General features: G+C 50.8%; 1 protein-coding gene and 1 pseudogene across 1 annotated transcript; both read right to left on the bottom strand.

Annotated features, from left to right (window-relative positions):
* Positions 1 to 4118: 4118 nt before the first annotated feature.
* LOC137661786 (inositol 1,4,5-trisphosphate receptor-interacting protein-like 1) lies at positions 4119 to 12779 on the bottom strand. Its single transcript, XM_068397409.1, has 6 exons — positions 12679 to 12779; positions 12440 to 12524; positions 11904 to 12389; positions 10015 to 10382; positions 9022 to 9259; positions 4119 to 5645 (listed from the first exon to the last, which is right to left on the bottom strand). The coding sequence occupies exons 1-6, from the start codon at positions 12777 to 12779 to the stop codon at positions 4119 to 4121; spliced, it is 2805 nt and encodes a 934-aa protein (XP_068253510.1).
* A 2292-nt stretch (positions 12780 to 15071) lies between these two features.
* On the bottom strand, positions 15072 to 15671 carry LOC137661785 (E3 ubiquitin-protein ligase RNF144A pseudogene; annotated as a pseudogene).
* Positions 15672 to 20442: the final 4771 nt, after the last annotated feature.

Below are 20442 nucleotides of genomic sequence, written 5' to 3'. Positions count from 1 at the left end.
CATGACTGTTTGCAGGCGATGGAACAAACATACTCCATCAGAGACCTTTATCAGGAGCAACAAAGAGAAGAAACAATCCAGAAGATTATTGGCAAATAGAATTTTCCGAATTACTGCGGCAAAATGGGTATCAGTATCTTTTAGTAATGATAGATACTTTCTCAGTCTGGCTAGAAGCTTTCCCTTGTCGCACCTACAAGGCAAGAGAAGTAGCAAAAATATTACTTAAGCAAATAATACTGAGATTTGGGACGCCTATAGGACTACCTTCAGATAGGGGCCCACACTTATAGCAGAGGCGGTTCAAAATTTAGCTGAAGTGTTAGGGGTAAAATGGGACCTCCATACCCCATGGAGACCTCAATCAAGTGCAAAAGTAGAAAAAATATGAATCAAAGCTTAAACAAACAGATGAGTAAAAATTTGCCAAGAGGCTCAGGTAAAATGGCCAGGTGCTTTACCCTTAGCTTTGCTACAAATCCTAAAACTAAAGAAAAGGTTAGTCTTTTGAAATCATTTATGGTAAACCCTATCAAGTGACAGAAACAGGAGTTGATCCTGAGATCACGGGGAAACATTATCCGAAAGAATATGTTATCTCTCTAGGAAAGGTTTTGTCCTGTCTCCACAGGTACATCACTGTGAGCACACCATTATCCCTGGATGTGCCTGTGCATTGATACCAACCTGGAGACTGGGTGTACCTGAGGACGTGGTCAGATGAACCGCTAAAAGACAAGTGGAAAGGACCTTTCCAGATTTTGCTCACCACCTACACAGCTATCAAGCTTGAAGGAGTCACTCCATGGATACATCACAGCAGGATCAAACCAGCCTCATCACCAGAATGGACTGTAAAACAAGAGGGACCTTTACGTTTAAGATTAACTTGGGGATCACTAGGTTCTGGGTTCTCTCTCTTGCAGTGATGTCAGGAAATGCAGAAATTGATGCAGATAGAGAGGCCAATAGAGACATAAATGAGAACTTAATTCTAACTTTGATACAAGGGTTTGGTAGAATGCCCAATCTTACTAGTGTTACAGCATGTATCGCAATTCCTCATTCGGCTAGTCAGCCTATCCCCTGGGGTATCATGCCAATTAATTCATCATTATTGGAAGCACATGATAACATCACAAAAGCCTTTAAACAGGCTAACGCTTCCTATGATTTAGGCAGAATAAGCGTAGACAAAAAGGTAGTGATGTTTTGCAAGACACTACTCACTGGAGATCAGGAGATAACAGGACAGTATTCGGGAGAGGTGCAGAGGGACAGTGTCCCAGAGGATGACAACCCTTAAATGCTCAGTTTTTGCAAACTGCATTACCAGCCTCCAGCGGACAAGCTGCAGGATTGTTGAGACTCTGTGTTACTGATAACATGATGCCTAATGTGACCACTGTTCTGGAACGTACTAAGCTTAGAAAGAAACTCAAAACTTGGACCACATCTCTGGGAGGGTATTGGTAATATATAGGCAAGATAGACTGGTGCTTTAATTGGAGCATGAAACCCATTTATAACATCAGGAGAGCTAATTGGAGGTGCCTCAATGTACAACTTGAATGCGGATTTCAAAGTTTTCTATTACCAGGACTAATGGCTTTAGAAAATTGGATGTCAATAGAAAGATTTGAGTCGGCAAGTAGAATCTTTGTTAAGAGCCACTCAAAAGGGATTCCAAATTGTTAATAAACAGATCCAAGCCAATACTAAAATGACTCTGAAAAATAGACTGGCCTTAGACTTACTATTAGTCAAAGAACAAGGAGTGTGTGGATATCTTAAGTTAGACAAAGAGCACTGCTGCATCCACATCCCAAACATCACTGATAATCTGCAAGAGCAATTGGACAAAATGAAGAGAGTAGCAGAAGACAGCAGGGCAATCAGGGATGCAGCAGAAAAGAGTTGGCTCAACAAAATCCTGCAAGAATTAGGTGGATTGTCTCTAAAAGGATGGTTAGCCGCAATGTTAGAGGGAATAGTTTATGTAGTTGTGATTATAGTTATCATAGGGATCTGCGTGGGTTGTGTTAAGATAATCATTGAGAAAAGGATACGGAAGTAGTGAGATAATAAATCTAACTGCTTCCAAAGGGGGGAACTGATACCAGACGGTTTAGCAACGGTTTAGCAAGAATAGGCCTCAGAGTAGGCTCTAAAAGGCCTACTCTGTGTTACCTTTACACAGAATCAACTTTCCTGTCAGTAGTTTTCCTTTCAGCTAGAATAACAGAGAATAACAGTATGTTCTGGGGCAAGCTGCATGTTTTGTGGATAGAGTCTGCTTATGGGACTGATAACAGTGTTATAGTCGTCAATGATTCTTGCTTGCGCTTAGTCTTAGAAAATCCAAGGTCTCTGTTAAATTCCTTGCTAATTATAAAGAAGGGCCAAAGGCAAACAGGACTGTGAAAACCAACTTTGTGATGTCTAAATTAACTTGATTCACAAACTCTGGTGCTGGAGGAGGGATAAGTCCAGTGAGAACCAGAACAACATCTTCTCCTTGAGGCCACCTGCACTTGTCAACAAGAAGGCCTCAACCACGCTTGTGCAGAAGCACAATTATGGGGGGATTGCGACCACTAGAGATCCCCGAGGACCGCCCGGGACCCCATCCCCATCTTGGTGCACATACGCAAAGACAATTACATAATGTATTAGCATATGGATAAGTTTCTTGGAATAGGTGGGCTTTTCTTGGAATTATATGAATATTCATTTTTCTATAATGTATATAATGAGTATGCTTTTGTACCTGGGTGTGCATGCTAGGAGGAGAGATCCCCCATGCACCCAGTGCTGCAATAAACCAATGTCGGCTTTCTAAACTATCATTTGGTTTAGAGAGTTTTTTTGGGTACTATTTTCCGGTAACACTGTCAGGCCACTACTTCTCATAAATGTGGCATGGACTGCACAAGTGCATGCGTTGAATTGGAGACATCTCAGAAGTTTCTTTAATGTTGCTGCACGTGCTAAGTCTCCCTCATTAAGGTGGTGGGAACCTGAGCTTGTGGTCATGACAGGGTGTGGTGAACAAGCATCGCGCTCACACAGGAGCCAGAGCAGCCAGAGCCCCACTCCACAGTTGTGGCCTTTGTCCCTGTGCAAAGGGCTCTCTGCTCAGACAGCATGATACCCACCTCACTGGCATGGCCCAAGGCAATGCAGTCAGGCTACCAAGGCTTGGTTTGCATAGGGCTCCCAAGGAAACCACTTCAGGCTCCCTGTGGCACACAGGCCATGTGCACAGCTGTGGAGGGTGACAAACTATTCCGATTGCCACATCGCAGCAGGATGGACAGGTGGGGGAGCCTTAGTTGCAGAATCAGTGAAAACAGAGCCCACTGCAGCAGCTCATCTCCCAAGTGCTCCCTGACTCTGTGGCAGCCGAGCTGTCAGCACCCTATGCCCGTGTTCCCCAACAAAGTGACACACAGACACGGATACAGCATTTGTTCAAACACCCCATTTATTGTCCACTTTGCACAGAGGAAAGGTCTCAGAGGAACAGACTCTCTCAAAGGGGGTGGGCGGTCGCTCTGCAGGTGGCAAAGGGAGTCGCTGTCACAAGCCCCCTTGCGATGGCCTCTTCAGCTGCATCGGGTCCCACTCCCCAGAGTGTGCTTTTGCTGTGGAGGAAGGATGCGGCAGCAATCCCCGCTGTCAGTTGAGCAGCGTGTTCTCCGTGTCCAGCGTGCTCAGTTCTGCAGCACCAGCACCCCGAGGAGTGTCTAGGATGGGTAGATTCTCCCCCTGGACCCCAGTGAACACACGCAGGCACAGCAGCAGTGCCTCTCGCTTGGTCCCTGCCCAGCTGGAGCTGCCAGCAAGAATTTCTCAGTCCATGGGAAAAGCCATCCAGGCTGCAGCCAGTGCAAGGGGAAAGGAGGATGAAAGTTATCTTGTAGCCTCTGTAGGCGTCACTGGCTGCTGCACTGAGACTGTTGAGGGGAGAACGCTGCAGCTCTTGGCAGAGGGCTGCTGCGCAGGGATTTCCCTTCCCCTTCTGTGTGCCCCATTCTCCCCTCTTTTTCCCTGCGGTATGAGGTGGTCATCTGCCTTCTGCTGTGAGCCCCCAGTTCTGTGCATGAAGAACTCTTTCAGCAGCCATAGTAGTACAGCAGTCTTGTGAGCCGATCTTGCAGCTCCTCAAACTCACGCAGTGCCTCGGCGTGGGCATGGGGATCCTCCGTGAGGTGCTGGAAGAGGTTGAGTGGTTCGGCTGTTTGGAAGTCTGGGGGCAAGATGATCTCCTCAGGCACCCTTGCATTGCCAAAGAAGAAGTGGTCGAGGCGCTTCTCCTCCAGGCAGCTGCGCAGGTACCGCATGATATCCTGCAGCCTCAGCAGGAAATCCCTCCTGCGCCAGTCTGACAGGGGTATTTCGGTCAGGAGATGCATCACTGCTGTCTTGAAGGCATAGGTGGAAAAGCCTGTGCCCACCAGAATGTGGGTGCAGACCTGCAGGCATTTGAGGTGGAAGCTGTTGAGTGGGGCCTGCCTGGCCACATGCCTGAAGAACTTCACCTCTGCCACAGCATAGCTCTCTGGCCACGTTGTGCTTGGGGTGAAGATGCCCTCTGTACTCTGGCTGCTCACGAAGATGTCCGAGTCACCTTGCTGCACCCCAAACATGACCTCAATAGTGAGTCTTTTCTTGTTGCCTTTTTTAATCTGGAATTTGCAGGAGCGGCCGAAGGGCAGCATCGTTAGAGTGTGGTTTGATGACAGAGGCAAGCCCACCCAGGCAGCTTTCACCAAATTATGGAACCAGCGGGCAGTTTTCTGCACATCTAGGTAGGAGTCGGTGCAGAGGGTGTGTAGGAGGCTGAGGTCCTGATTCCTTCTCAGCTCCTCCTTGGGGTGGTGGAGGAAGCACAGCATGTTCTCCACCAGCTGCTCGCTCATGCAGGTGCACACCTGCTCCACACAGACACGGAAGTTCCTTGTCGGCCTGTCCCCAGCAGTGTTCAGCTCCAGGTAAAACGCATGCCCAGGGGGGGGCTTCAGGGGCATGAGCATGCTATAGGTGATATCTTCCTCATGAGCACTCCAACCCTCAAAGGCTCTGCCCACCTCGATTGCTTGTTGCAGCACCGGGAGGAAACTATTTTCCAAGAGGTGTCTGAAGACAAGGATGAAGTGGAATAACAGCACCTTCACCTCCTGGCACTCTAGGGCTACGTTCCGAACTGGCCACGGTATGTGTTCCTCAAGAAACCTTCCCACGTCATTTGCATTATCATTGTCGTCTTCTTCCACTTCCTCCTCCACCTCAATGCTGCTGCTGAAGCGCTCCTCCTCGCTGTCGCTGCTGGAGCTCTCCTTGCTGCTGCTTTCTGGCTCAGGGCTCCTTTTCCTGAGCCACCTGAAGAGCCCAAAGAGCAGGACCAGGATGCCAGCAACTGCCCAGAACTGCCATGTCTGCAAGGCAGCAAAGAGCAGGGCTCCCCAGGCAAAGGCGCTCTGCTCCAGCTCCTTCAGCAGCCGAGTCATCTCCTTGCTCAGCTGCTCCGCACGGTGCTGCATGCGCTCGCACGTGGCTTCATCCAGCTCATCACCGACCATCTGTGGGAGCTGGATGATGCTTTGCACAAGCACGGTGAAGAATTTTGTGGCAGCCATGGCCTGCAGGACAAGAGAGAGAAGGGGTTCAGTGGGGCTGTGAGGGAGGGAGCTGACGGCGGGGGAAGCGGGGACGGGAGCTGCAGGGAACTGGGTGCAGGTAGGAGAGGGGCCGAGGCAGCTGGGAGGCAGCAAGGCCTGACCCCAGACCCGGTGGTGGCGGCACCGTGCCCTGCTCAGGGCGCTCCCGCGAGCGGCTGAGCCCTCGATGCAGGGTGAGAACCCACCCCCCTGGGGCCGCGTTTGTGCCCCGGCCCTCGTCCAGCCCAGCCTCCCCCGTGTGCGCACTCACCGTTGGCCCAGGCCGCACTGGGGCAGCGCTGCCTGCTGCCACCCCTGGGAACTGCCCCACTGTGACACGTCCCCTGTGATGTCACAGGCACCAGAGCCCATCACAGCCACGCCTGCCCGCTGCACCCCGCTTCCCGGGGCAGCCCCTTCCACTGCTTAGGAACCCTTTGCATGAAGAAGTTTTCCCTAATATCCAATCTAAACCTGCCCTGGTGCAACTTGAGGCCGTTTCCGCTCGTCCCATCACTTGTTACTTGGGAGAAGAGACCAACCCCCGCCTCGCTGCACCCTCCTTCCAGGTAGTTGTAGAGAGCGATAAGGTCTCCCCTCAGCCTCCTGTTCTCCAGACTAAACACCCCCAGTTCCTTCAGTTGCTCCTCGTAACACTTGTTCTCCAGAGTGTTCACCAGCTTCGCTGCCCTTCTTTGGATGTGCTCCAGCACCTGAATGTCTTTCTTGTAGTGAGGGGCCCAAAACTGAACACAGTATTCAAGGTGCAGCCTCACCAGTGCCGAGCACAAAGGGACAATCACTTCCCTGGTCCTGCTGGCCCCACTATTTCTGATAGAAGCCAGGATGCTGTTGGGCTTCTTGGCTGCATGGGCACACTGCTGGCTCATATTCAGCTGGTCATCGACCAACACCCTCAGGTCCTTTTCCACCAGGCAGCTTCCCAGCCATTCTTCCCCAAGCCAGTAGCATTGCATGGGGTTGTTGTGACCCACGTGCAGGACCCAGCACTTAGTCTTGTTGAATCTCATTCAGTTGGCCTCAGCCCATCAATCCATCTTGTCCAGATCCCTCTGTAAAGCCTTCATAGCCTCAAGCAGATCAACACTCCCGCCCAACTTGGTGTCATCTGCAAACTTTACTGAGGGTGCACTCGACGTCCTCATCCAGATGATTGATAAAGACATTAAAGAGAACTGGCCCCAATACTGAGCCCTGGGGAACACCACTTGTGACTGGCTACCAACTAGATTTAACTCTGTTCATCCCAGCTCTATCTCATATATCCAAGAACATTGTCCAATTGCTTCCTGAATACCAACAGGCCTGGGGCCATGACTGTTTCCTGGAGGAGCTTGTTCTACTGCTTGACCACCCTCTCAGTGAAGAACTTTTTCCTAATATCTGATCTGAACTTCCCTTGTTGCAGCTGGAAGCCATTCCTTTGTGTCCGATCTCCAGACCCCAGAAAGAAGAGATCAGCACCTCCCTCTCTGCTCCCCATCCTAAGGAAGTTGTAGTCAGCAATGAGGTCAGCCCTCAGTCTCTAAGTTGAACAAACCCAGTGTCCTCAGCTGCGCCTCATAAGTACTTGCCTGCTAGTCCTTTCACCATATTTTGCCCTCCTTTGGACACATTCTAATATTTTCATATGCTGCTTACATTGTGGAGCCCAAAGCTGCACACAGTACTCCAGGTAAGGCCGCACCAGTGCAGAGTACAGTGGGTCAATCCCTACTTTCGACCGGCTAGTTATACTGTGCCTAATGCATCCCAGGACATGGCTAGCCCTTTTGGCTGCCAGGGCACATTGCTGACTTTTGTTGAGGCTATCATCAACCACAACCCCCAGATCCCTTTCCAGAGCCCATATACTTTCGTTTGTCACCTAAGTTTCCCAAGGAGATTCCTGGTCAGCCAAGCCAGCCTTTTGCCCCTCTTGCTTGACTTGCGACACATGGGAATTGCCCGCTCCTCTGCTCTGCAGAAATGGCTCTTAAAAAGTGATCAACATTTCTGAACATTTAGGGACACCAGTAGCCTCAAAAGTAGATTCCCAGGGGACCTTATTAACTACTTCCTTGAGCAGCCTCTGGGACTGAGCCAAGGCCTCTAGTTCCTCCTGTCATTTCCTCACATGGCCTGCATTAGTGTACAAACATTTCAAATGCACTCTAGTGTACTCAGTACCTTGAGGAGCAGAGTGAAAGCTCTGGCTAGCACACCGTCTCTCAAACATTGTCATGCTGTCCCATGGCTTATCACTAGTAAGCCTGATTTTATCCCTTCCCCTCTTCAAACGTAGCTTAAAGCTCGCTCAAAAAGCCCTGCTAACTCGTGAGCAAAAATACATTTCCCCCATTAAGATCAGTGAATCTCGTCTGGCCCCAGCAGGCCTGCTGTTGCATAGACCATGCCATGAGTGAAAAACCCCAAATTCTGCCAGTGACGCTAGCCTTGGAGCCAGGTATTGATAAGTGTCATCCACCTGTTTCTTTCCGTGTCATTCCGAGACACTGGAACAGGTTGCCTGGAGAAGTTGTGGATGCCCCCTCCCTGGAAGTGTTCAAGGCCAGGTTGGATGGGGCTTGGAGCAACCTGGTCTAGTGGAAGGTGTCTCTGCCCATGGCAGGGGGGGTTGGAACTAGATGATCTTTGATGTCCCTTCCAACCCAAACCATTCTATGATTCTATGATTCCCTACAACTGGGAGGACAGAGGAGAATACTACGTGTGCTCCTAATCCCTTTACAAATCTCCCTGAGGCCCTGAAGTCTCTTTTGACCACCCTTGGGCTTCTCAGCGTGACTTTGTACCCACGTGACAAAGCAAGAGCTGATAACAATCTGAGGGCCGTTACAAGGCTAGGAAGTTTCCTGGTAATAAGGCTTTCAACCTGAGCTGCAGGGAGGCGAAATGCTTGCTGAAAAGGCAGGTCTGCTCGGCAGACTGGGGGAGTAGTGAATAAATTCTTTGTTTTGCCTTGCTTGGGCGCGTAGCTCTTGCTTGACCTACAAAAGTGTATTAGCTCAACCCACAGGTTTCCCCACTTTTACCCTTCAGATTCTCTCCACCATCGCACTGGGGGCAAGCGATTGAGCAGCTGGGTAATGCCAAACTGCCTCCTGGGATTAACCCACAAGCCCTGGGGAGCCAAAGCCCAGTGAATCATGAAACCAGAGCCCACTGCAGCAGCTCTTGTGCAAAACGCTCCCTGACTGTGGCAGCTGAGCTGTCAGCACCCTATGCCCGTGTTCCCCAACAAAGTGACACACAGACACTCACGGATGCAGCATTTGTTCAAACACCCCATTTATTGTCAACTTTGCACAGAGTAAAGCCCCCAGAGGGAATGGACTGTCTTGAAGAGGGAGGGCAGTTGCTGTCCAGGTGGTAAGAGGATTCTCTGTTGCAAGGCTCCTTGCGATGGCCTCTTCAGCTGCATCATGTCCCACTCTGGCAGGTCCAGGAGGCGCTTGTCCAAAATCCTGCCCACATATGGTGCAACACTGGCTTTTTCTTCTTGCTTCTCCTTATGTGCCTTATTTCTGGCACTGCCCCCCTTGCTGCTGCTGCCTGCCTGACACGTCCTTTTCCTGAGCCAGCAGCAGAGCTCCAAAAGCAGGACCAGGACTCCAGCAATGGTCCAGAACTGCCACATCTGCAAGGCAGCAAAGAGCAGGGCTCCTCTGTTCCAGGCTTCTCTGCTTCTGGCTCCCATGTCCCAGCTCCTGCAGCAGCCGAGCCATCTCCTGGCTCAGCTGCTCCACACGCTGCTGCATGCGCTCACGCGTGGCCTCATCCAGCTCATCACTAACCATTGTGGCTCTGTCCCGGTTTCACTGGGATTTTGGTTCAGTTTGTGGGAGCCATGGTGATCAGGGCCCTTAGCAGTTAAATGCAGGGCAGCTGGCCCAGGCTGGCCCACAGGTGTATTCTATATCATTGACAATCAAGTTCACTATAAAAGGGAGGGCTTGCTGGGGAGAGGTGGGGCTGTTTTTGCTCTCCTTTCTTTTGGTCTCCCTCCCGCCCGCCCGCCCCATTGCTGATGATTGCTATTCCTGGACAACTTGCTGCAACCTGTAGCTAAGTACACTTTTGTGTGTTTTGTGTTAGCATTTATATCAGTTTCTTTATTTTATTAAATCTGTTTAATTCTAGCCCACAAGTCTCCCTCTTTTTCCCAATTTCCTTCCTCAGTTGGGAAAGGGATATTGGGTGAGAGGAAAACTGTTATTGTTTAGCCCTGGGTGCAGGCTAAACGAAGACAGGCTCTCAGGGTTAGGCTTCACACAACCGAATTATTTTCTCCCTGCTCCTCTTCCTCCTCCTCCTCCTCCTCGCTGACACTCTGGAGCTCTCCTCCTTGCCGCTGCTCTCTGGCTCAGGGCTCCTTTTCCTGAGCCACCTGCAGAGCCCGAAAAGCAGGACCAGGATGCCAGCAACTGCCCAGAACTGCCATGTCTGCAAGGCAGCAAAGAGCAGGGCTCCCCAGGCAAAGGCGCTCTGCTCCAGGCTCCTCAGCTCCAGGCTCCTGGGCTCCAGCTCCTGCAGCAGCCGAGTCATCTCCTTGCTCAGCAGCTTTGCACGTTGCTGCATGCGCTCGCGTGTGGCCTCATCCAGCTCATCACCGACTGGTTTCACGCTCAGGATTAGGTTTCCCAGAACTGAGCAGAAGAATTCTCTGGCAGCCATGGCCTTCAGGACAAGAGAGAGAAGGGGTGAAGGGGTTCAGTGGGGCTGTGAGGGAGGGAGCTGACGGCGGGGGAAGGGGAGACGGGAGCCGCAGGGAGCTGAGGGCAGGTAGGAGAGGGGCTGAGGCAGCTGGGAGGCAGCAAGGCCTGCCCCCAGCCCTGGTGGTGGCGGCACCGTGCCCTGCTCAGGGTGCTCCTGTGAGCGGCTGAGCCCTCAGTGCAGGGTGAGAACCCACCAGCCAAGGGGCCATGGACATGGGTGTGCTCTTGGTGCCCTCGTGACACCGATGGGTGGGTGGGTGGTGGTGTTTATCCTGGTGGTGGGATGGGCCCCTCTGTGGCAGGATCCCTTTTCCTGCTGTACCATGGTGAGAGGACCTTGCTTCCCAAGAGACCTGATGAGGTGATGGAGGAGTGGAGGTGCCCAGTGCTTGCGGGACGCTCATTCCTCCTGCGCCAGCCTTAGCTATGCCTCCAGTCCTCGGAGCCGCTGCTCTGCGCTGGCTTGTGCCCAAGCCTTGCTCTGAAGCTTCAGTAAGAACAGCCAGACCCCGCTCTGCACTCATGGTACTTGTCCCCTGTGCAAAGGGTTCCCTTCTCGGAGAGCCTCATATCTGCCTCACTGGGCTCGCCAAGGGCAATGCTGTCGGGCTCCCTGGGCTTGGATTGCCTCGAGCTCCGTAGGCACCCACTTCAGCCTCCCTACAGCCCATAAGAAAGATGCAGAGCTGTGGAGGGTCATGAGTTAGTCCAATGAGCCCAAGACTGGAGGACAGAGAGGTGGGGGAGCCTTAGTTACAGAATCAGTGAAAGCAGAGCACACTGCATGAGCTTTTCTGCCAAGTGCTCCCTGACTCTGTGGCACCTGAGCAGTGTATTGGTTTTGGTGGGGGGGGCAGGGTACAGGGGTGGCTTCAGTGACAAGCTGCTAGAAGTATCCCCATGTCCGACAGAGCCAATGCCAGGCGGCTCGAAGACTGACCCGCTGCTGGCCAAGGCTGAGCCAATTAGCGATGGTGGTAGCACCTCTGTGAGAACATATTCAAGAAGGAGGGAAAACACTGGTGCATGACAGCAGCTGGGAGGGAGGAGAGAGAGTATAGAGAGAAACAACTATGCAGACACCAAAGTCAGGGAAGATGGAAGAGGAGGAGGTGCTCCAGGTGCTGGAGCAGAGATTCCATTGCAGGCTGTGGTGAAGACTCTGGTGAGGCAGGCTGTTTCCTGTAGCCCATGAAGGTTAATGGTGGAGCAGATATTCACCTGCAGCCCGTGGAGGACTCCACGCTCTTGCAGGTGGATGCTCCCAAAGGAGGCTGTGACCCTGTGGAGAGCTCGTGCTGGAACAGCCTTCTGGCAGGCCCTGTGACCCTGTGAAGACAAGCCCACACTGGAGAAGGTTTTCTGGTAGGACCTGTCACCCGGTGGGGACTCACGCTGGAGCAGTTAGCTTCTAAAGAACTGCACCCCATGGAAAGGATATGTGGAAAGGACCTATGCTGGAGCAGTTCATGAAGAACTGCAGCCTTTGGGAAGGACTCACTTTGGAGAAGTTCATGGAGGAATGTCTTGTGTGGGAGGGCCCCCACGCTGGAGCAGGGGAAGAGAATGAGGAGGAAGGAGCTGCAGAGATGACATTCTTCCTGCTCCTCTTCCTCCTCCTCTTCCTTGCTGTCGCTCTGGAGCTCTCCTCCTTGCTGCTACTCTCCTCCTTGCTGCTGCTCTCTGGCTCAGGGCTCCTTTTCCTGAGCCACCTGAAGAGCCCAAAGAGCAGGACCAGGATGCCAGCAACTGCCCAGAACTGCCATGTCTGCAAGGCAGCAAAGAGCAGGGCTCCCCAGGCAAATGTGCTCTGCTCCAGGCTCCTCAGCTCCAGCTCCTGCAGCAGCTGAGTCGTCTCCTGGCTCAGCTGCTCCGCACGGTGCTGCATGCGCTCACACGTGGCTTCATCCGGCTCATCACCGACTGTTTTCGCCCTCAGAATTAGTTTTCCCACAACCGAGGCGAAGAATTTTCTGGCAGCCATGGCCTGCAGGACAAGAGAGAGAAGGGGTTCAGTGGGGCTGTGAGGAAGGGAGCTGACGGCGGGGGAAGCGGGGACGGGAGCTGCAGGGAGCTGGGTGCAGGTAGGAGAGGGGCCGAGGCAGCTGGGAGGCAGCAAGGCCTGACCCCAGACCCGGTGGCGGCTGCACCGTGCCCTGCTCAGGGCGCTCCCGCGAGCGGCTGAGCCCTCGGTGCAGGGTGAGAACCCACCCCCCTGGGGCCGCGTTTGTGCCCCGGCCCTCGTCCAGCCCAGCCTCCCCCGAGTGCGCACTCACCGCTGGCCCAGGCCGCACTGGGGCAGCGCTGCCTGCTGCCACCCCTGGGAACTGCCCCACTGTGACACGTCCCCTGTGATGTCACAGGCGCCAGAGCCCATCACAGCCACGCCTGCCCGCTGCACCCCGCTTCCCGGGGCAGCCCCTTCCACTGCTTAGGAACCCTTTGCATGAAGAAGTTTTCCCTAATATCCAATCTAAACCTGCCCTGGTGCAACTTGAGGCCGTTTCCGCTCGTCCCATCACTTGTTACTTGGGAGAAGAGACCAACCCCCGCCTCGCTGCACCATCCTTCCAGGTAGTTGTAGAGAGCGATAAGGTCTCCCCTCAGCCTCCTGTTCTCCAGACTAAACACCCCCAGTTCCCTCAGCCGCTCCTTGTAACACTTGTTCTCCAGAGCGTTCACCAGCTTCGCTGCCCTTCTTTGGATGCACTCCAGCACCTGAATGTCTTTCTTGTAGTGAGGGGCCCAAAACTGAACACAGTATTCAAGGTGCAGCCTCACCAGTGCCGAGCACAAAGGGACAATCACTTCCCTGGTCCTGCTGGCCCCACTATTTCTGATAGAAGCCAGGATGCTGTTGGCCTTCTTGGCTGCACGGGCACACTGCTGGCTCATACTCAGCTGGCTATCAATCGAGGACACTGCTGTGGTTTTGATTTTTGACCAAAACAGTACTGAAAACACATTAATGTTCTAGCTTTTGCTGGACAGCGTTGGCACAGCATCAAGGCTTTCTCTGTTTCTCACTCTGCCTACCTAGTGAATAGATTGGGGGGTGTGCAATATATTGGGAGGGGACACGACCAGGCAGATTATCTAAACTATCCAAAGAGATATTCCGTGGTATATAACATCAGGCTCAGCAATAAAAGGGAAAAGAGGGGGCTTTAGGGGGATTAGCCATCTTTTGCTTGAGAACTGGCTGGATGTTGGGCTATCCATGGGAAGTGGTGAGGGATTGCTTTTGCATCACTTGTTTTGTTTTCTTCCCTCTCCTTCCACTTACCCATCACGTATTAAACAATTTCCTTGTTTGTTGTTTGTCTGTTTTATCTTAGCCCTCGAGTTTTCTTGGTTTTATTCTTCCTTTCCTCTTGTCCTGTCCCACTGGGGGTGGGGGGGAGAAGTGAGTGTGACTCTGTGGTGCTTATCCTCCCACCGGGGTTAACCCACAACACATGCCCTGCCTGTTTGTCTCTCAGTGGCAGGAACAGTGGATGACCCCAAGGGTCTGCATGTCCTAAGGAATTCCTAGGCTCTGTTTTTTTCTGACATGACCAGATGACGAATATAGAAGGGTGCTTGCAGACAGCCACTAATGCTTCTGATTCAGAGTCTGCCTGGATTGGTTCCCTAATCATTCCCTGGAGGGTTTCCCATGAAACTTTTGGCTCCTTGAGGAGAGGACTCCACTCAGTGGCTGAAAATCTCTGTGCCTTTTCAAGAGTTTGATGACTCATTTCCCCAAGCATGAACTTACCAAGAGACCCACTCAGAAGCAAATACTCATTGGTCCTGGCTTGGAGTGTGACCACGCCCTCCTTCATCATTGCATTTGTCAGGACTTCTTAGTTCTCAGTCATGGCTCCTATGAGGTATTGATATATCTCCTACATGGTGCACAGCTGTGCCTTCATCTCCCCATCAACCTAGGAATCAGAGAATCATAGAATCAATCAGGTTGGATGAGACCTCTGGGATCATCGAGTCCAACCATTGCCCTGACACCACCATGTCAACTAGACCATGGCACTAAGTGCCATGTCCAGTCTTTTCTTAAACACATCCAGAGATGGTGACATCGGTGACATCCGAATCCTTACATAATACCTCAGTGTAGAGCTTGTGCTCCTGGGAACTAACCTGTCCCATGTTTACTGCTATCGCGGAACTCACTGGTTCCTGGGATTCTCACTGTCCCATTTTTATCTCTATCGTGGGACTCACTGGTCCTGGGGTCTCACCGGTCCCTGAGGGGCTCACCGGTCCCTGTTTGGGCGTCATTTGCAGCGAACTGCTTCCCATTCTTGATCCGCGCTTGGATGGAGCTCATGCACTGACTAGTTTTTACAATCTGTGCCTGCTTTGTTGGCTGCATGATCAAACCTGGTTCTCTCAGGTACTTATTCTCTGCTTTGTTCTGAGGGGACGCAGATCTAGCTTGCTGCTGCTTCTGCTCTGCTGCTGCTTCTCCTACTGCTGCTGCTGTGTTCTCTAGGACTGTTTGCATTCATCTCCTACTTGAGCCTGGAGATGTTTTATCTCTTGATTGCTAGGACACAGCTGTGGGCTTTCACATCTCTTGATTGCTAGGACACAGCTGTGTAGCTTCCCACATTTCCCCCTTTTTTGTTTTTGTAACATGTGTTTTAAGTTTTGATGTGTCCATTCAATTATGGCTTGTCCAGTGGGGGTGTGCAATACACCTGTAACTTGAGACACATCCCACTATTGTAGAAAGAAGGTTAAATCCTGCAAAAATTCCTACCACCTGTGTTCTGTGCCAGATAACAGACACCCTGGAGTGTCCCAGCTTATTTCGACAAGGTCCTTTGTTGTAATGTATAAGGAGAAAATCATTATCAAGAGATTCCAGACAGTACCAGCAAAAGGCATGTTTGCAGCTCTTACACATCACTTGGGTATAGCCTTCATCTCGTTCAGTGTAAACTTTACACTTTGGATAGCGTTTGATTGGAGCCTCATCTTCTTCCATTTTAAAAACTGAACTTGTTTCTCCTGGAAGAAAAGAGATTGGCATGTTCTCTTGACAGCCTTGACCTGGATGTCAATTAGATTTGCAAGCAGAGCAGAACTCAATGTCACAGGCTTTGCACTGGACCAGCTGAGGGTCCTGTGGGCTTGATTCCTGGAGCTGGCAAACTGCCTGGCAAGTAGAGGATGGACACCAAGTCTGGCAGGGATCCAAAAGCACTTCTCTTTCAAACTGTAACTTCTCATACCTTTGCACGATTTCTGACGCCACCATGCACTCAACCTCATTTTTTTGCAGATGACCTCGCTTTGGGCAGGCAGCATCAGGGCAGCTGATTGCTCTTTCTAGACCTTCTTTGTTCAAAACTCCCACATGCTGTTTTAGGCACAGGGTAGAGAAGATGCATTGGCATCGTGCTGCCTCCTTCCCTTCGCCCAGGGGTCCTGGCAAGCGAGTGCGAGCCTGAACACGAACAGCAAAGCAAGGGTGCTGTCGTTGATTGGGCTGAGCTATTACTCCACTCTTAGCACGAAATGCTTTAAATGCCGTTGCAGCACACTGCAGTCCACGCATCACACAGGGGATGGACTCGAACCTAGATTTGCAGTTGCCATTGCAGTGCCTGGGCCACCTTCCACGTAGAAATATTACAGAGACTTTCAAAGAACGGAACTTGGAAAGAAAACCTCCTTGGAACTGAACATTGTGGGAGTGTCGATCTGCCTGAGGGTAGGAAGGCCCTACAGAGGGATCTGGACAGGTTAGATAGATGGGCCGAGACCAACGGCATGAGGTTCAACAAGAACAAGTGCCGGGTCTTACACTTCGGCCACAACAACCCCATGCAGCGCTACAGGCTGGGGGAAGAGTGGTTAGAAAGCTGCCCAGCGGAAAGAGACCTGGGGGTGCTGATCGACAGCCGGCTAAACATGAGCCAGCAGTGTGCCCAGGTGGCCAAGAAGGCCAATGGCATCCTGGCCTCTATTAGCAATAGTGTAGCCAGCCGGTCTAGGGAAGTGATCGTCCCTCTGTACTCGGCACTGGTGAGGCCGCACCTTGAGTACCGTGTCCAGTTCTGGGTCCCGCACTTCAAGAAAGATGTTGAGGTGTTGGAGCGAGTCCAGAGGAGGGCGACCAAGCTGGTGAAGGGTCTGGAGGGTATGATGACCTATGAGGAACGGCTGAGGGAGCTGGGGTTGTTTAGCCTGGAGAAGAGGAGGCTCAGAGGTGACCTTATTGCAGTCTACAACTACCTGAAGGGAGGTTGTAGTGAAGTGGGAGTCGGCCTCTTCTCCTGGGCAACTAGCGATAGGACAAGAGGACACAGTCTCAAGCTTTGCCAGGGGAGGTTCAGGTTGGACATTAGGAAGAATTTCTTCTCAGAAAGGGTCATTAGCCATTGGAACGGGCTGCCCAGGGAGGTGGTGGAGTCACCATCTCTGGAGGTGTTTAAGAAAAGACTGGACATGGCACTTAGTGCCATGGTCTAGTTGACAGGGTGGTGTCAGGGCAACGGTTGGACTCGATGATCCCAGAGGTCTCTTCCAACCTGGTTGATTCTGTGATTCTGTGATTTGTTAATGAATGATTTAACCTCATGTTCCGTTTTAGCAACATTATTTTGTATCTGCAAGTAGTCTCTCTCATTGGAACAGCATTGGAGAGTGGAGTAACAAACTGTCTTCTCTCCCTGTGTGCTATGATTAAGCCTTTTAGCCTCATCAGGTGTAGGATTTTCAGGTAAAAAAAAAAATCTTTTAATATGTATCATGTTACAAACAGATAAGGCTAGCCTTGAAGTAAACATTCTTCTTAGTATCTGTTACGACCTGGTCACAACTAGTTCATAAATCCCTCAGAGTAAATTAAGGTGAAGCGACACCAAATAACTGATATGAAATTAAGAACAATTTATTAATAGAGGGAAAGTGGCATGGTTGTCAGTGTCTTGGGTTTCTAAAGGCATTGAGAAAAGAGAGAAAAGGAAAAAGAGAAAGAGGATAGAGACTATGAGAGAGAGGAAAAGAGAGATCGCCACCCTTGCATTCAGCGATGTAAGTTGTCTGTAGAGTTGGTAAATTGCCTGCAGAGTTGCTCCTCCGGTAAATCGCTTGCAGGATGGGTCCTCAGGTGTGGGGCGGGAGCGCGCACCAGCATCCCAAGTGAGAAGGTCTAAATACTTTAGGTCATTTGCATGCGAGATAGGAGAGGGTGGTAACATCCCTCTTGTCTCTGTAGGTAGATTACGGTACAGCGACCGGAAAATCTCGGGCTGTAACAGAAGGTAGGCGTGGCAAAAGGAGCAGGATGTGCAAGTATCGTGCGAGTTCGTACGCGACAAGACGACTATATAAGGCTGTTGCGCAGTTAAATAAATGCCATTTGTTGCATCCTCACATTGGTGTCAGTGCTCTATGGCCCTGGGGTGCGGATAGCCTCAGGCCAGCCAGCAACCGAATGGAGCTTGCCGCAGACAAGTGGCAACAAATGGTGACCCCGACATGATTGCTGGGCTGGCGGACCGCAGGCGGTCGGAGTGGGTTCGTGAACCATGGAAACCTTGATAAAGGTGATTTCGTTACTGGGCGGGGAATTTAAGATTTCTGTGAAATCGAAAGACGTAGCCCAGTGTATGGACCGTCTCGTTAAGGAGGGGGCGGTGGCAGGACCAGCTGATTGTTTACAGCCGAATACCTGGGAGCGGTGCTCGATGAAGCTCGCTGAGCGAGCTACGGCAGCGGGTTCTGCCAAAGAATTAAAAACATGGGGAGTTATCTTGTGGCTGCTACGGGCTGCGCGGGAGGACTGGGCGACATGGGATGCGGCTCGGACGTGTTTACATGGGGTCTACCCTGACCAAGACAGAAGTGGCAGTGCTGAAACTCCTCCAACATATACTCTCTGAGAGAGGAATTAAATACGATGAAGCTGCGTTGAAGCAGTTACTGTTCTGGGCAAAAGATAAAGGACATTTTACAACCTTTAATGATGTCTTTGAAGTGCCTTTATGGGAGAAGATTGGTGACTCTCTCTGGAATGCGGTGTCAAGTGGTGATAAGGAAGCCTTTAAATTGTCTGCTACAAGCTGGAGGCTGGTTAGCGAAGCGTTAAAAGGAATAAAAGCAGAGAGAGAAGTCACACATACAGCTTTTATGGCTTTAGGACCGCTAGCGCCTACTACCCCCTCACTGTTTGCGGGATCAAAACCTCCCACGGCCCCAGTGGCAGCTCCTTTATCACCGTGGGTACGGACGGCTCCGAAAAAAGCTGAGGAGCGGGGAGCGAGTAAAATAGATACAGATCCATTAGAACCGGTAGTGCGCCCTAAAACACGAACTCGATTTGGACTAATTGATTCAGACGCTGAACAGGAGACTTGGCAGAAACCCCCTCCGAAACCCCCTCTCTCTCATTGATCTCTCTACGGATGAGGCTGAGCAGGAGGACAAGAAGGAGGGTAAACCTGCTTTGTACCCACCTTTACCGGATTCGCCATTTATGGAGTCAGCAGTACCAGAGTCACAAGGACTTAAAGGACTGTTACCATCACGAAATGGACACAAACTTGACATGACAGAGCTTGGTAGACGACTGGAAGAATTAAAGACAGAATTGCAGCAGCATCGTTCAGCCAACGCCTCGGGACACGTGACTATGTCTCCCCCAAAACCCCCCTCTGTGTTCGGGACAAGTATTAAGGCCACCTCAACCTCCTTTACAACTCCCTACTCCACCTTTAGATCAGGGCGGGTGTTATAGAAATTTTCACATAATTAATGTAAAAGTTCTTATGAGTTAGGCAGACAAGGATCAATAAGGGTGAAATAGAATGAAGAATAGAATAATTAATATAAGTCTATCTGAATAAACACAGGTGGGCTTTCACAGTCCATGAATATTGTTCTCAAAGCTCCTTTTGTAATCCTGACCTAAGACTGAACAAATCATCAATCAAAGCTTAATGAGTAGCTAAGCAGGAGTAGGCCTAGAAGTATTACCTTCTGATGATTTTAGTAAAGGGGATGTATGGTTAACCTTTTCTTTACCTTAAAAGAAATATAGGACACTTAGAAATAAAAATTAGTATAGATAAGGTTTTAAACATAACTTCAGTTGTTTTTAAGGTTGAATGTTTAGGAGACACTGGCGGTGGGAACTGGACTCTGATCAACCTGGATCAGGACGGGACGCTGATCACGGCAAGAACATTAAGGACGCCGATCACAGCAAGAACATCGAGGACGGGGTGTCGACCAGAGTGGAAGCGGAACCAGAACATAAAGATCAGCTAAACAATGGAAAAGAATGGACTTTTGTGGACTCTTGATGAAGGAAGAAAGAGGAATTGAAATAGTTAGTGGATTATTAACAGAAGCTTATGAAATGTTTATGATGTAATTGATTATTAGTTTCTATATAAACCGATAGTGAATTTGAGTCAGGTACCATTCACTGTGGTGGTGGTCCAACTCTGAGTTGTTTAATAAAACCAGCAAACCTAGAGACCCGGACTCTGCCAATTTTCTTTAACAGCGGGGGGGGGAGGTTTGCGTCCATCTGGTAATGTGGGAGGTGAGGGAGAGGGTCAGCGTCCGCCCGCATATACAGGGAAGAGGGGGGAGGTGAGGGAGGAGTGAAATGGAAAGGGGTCATTCGAGATGCGTTATTAGAAGGAGTTGTGATTCCACGGGCATATCCGGTGATTGTGGGTGTGGGTCCTGAGGGAGGAAATATTTGGCAACTGTTGGATTGGAGGGTTGTGGGAGAAGCATTGCCACTATAGTTGGCGAGGGACAACATAAGTGAGGACTGCAGAGGGGTTGTTGCGGGGATGGCAAATCGTAACCCCACCTTAACTGAGCTAATGGATGCTTGTGAGAAAGTAGGAACCACCACATTTCAGATGGAGTATTTAGCAAAAACTTTTGCGGCGGCAATTAAGGTAGTTCATCGTTGTTATACATGCGAACAGGAAGGTCACTTTAAGAAAAACTGCCTTAAGAAGTTGAAGCTGAGTGGGAGAGATAACTGTTTTGATGTGTCA

This window comes from Nyctibius grandis, chromosome 4, assembly GCF_013368605.1.
Source record: "Nyctibius grandis isolate bNycGra1 chromosome 4, bNycGra1.pri, whole genome shotgun sequence".
NCBI lineage: Eukaryota > Metazoa > Chordata > Aves > Nyctibiiformes > Nyctibiidae > Nyctibius > Nyctibius grandis.
The sequence above is the reverse complement of the archived record's forward strand: the minus strand, read 5'-3'. Positions and strand labels throughout refer to the sequence as shown.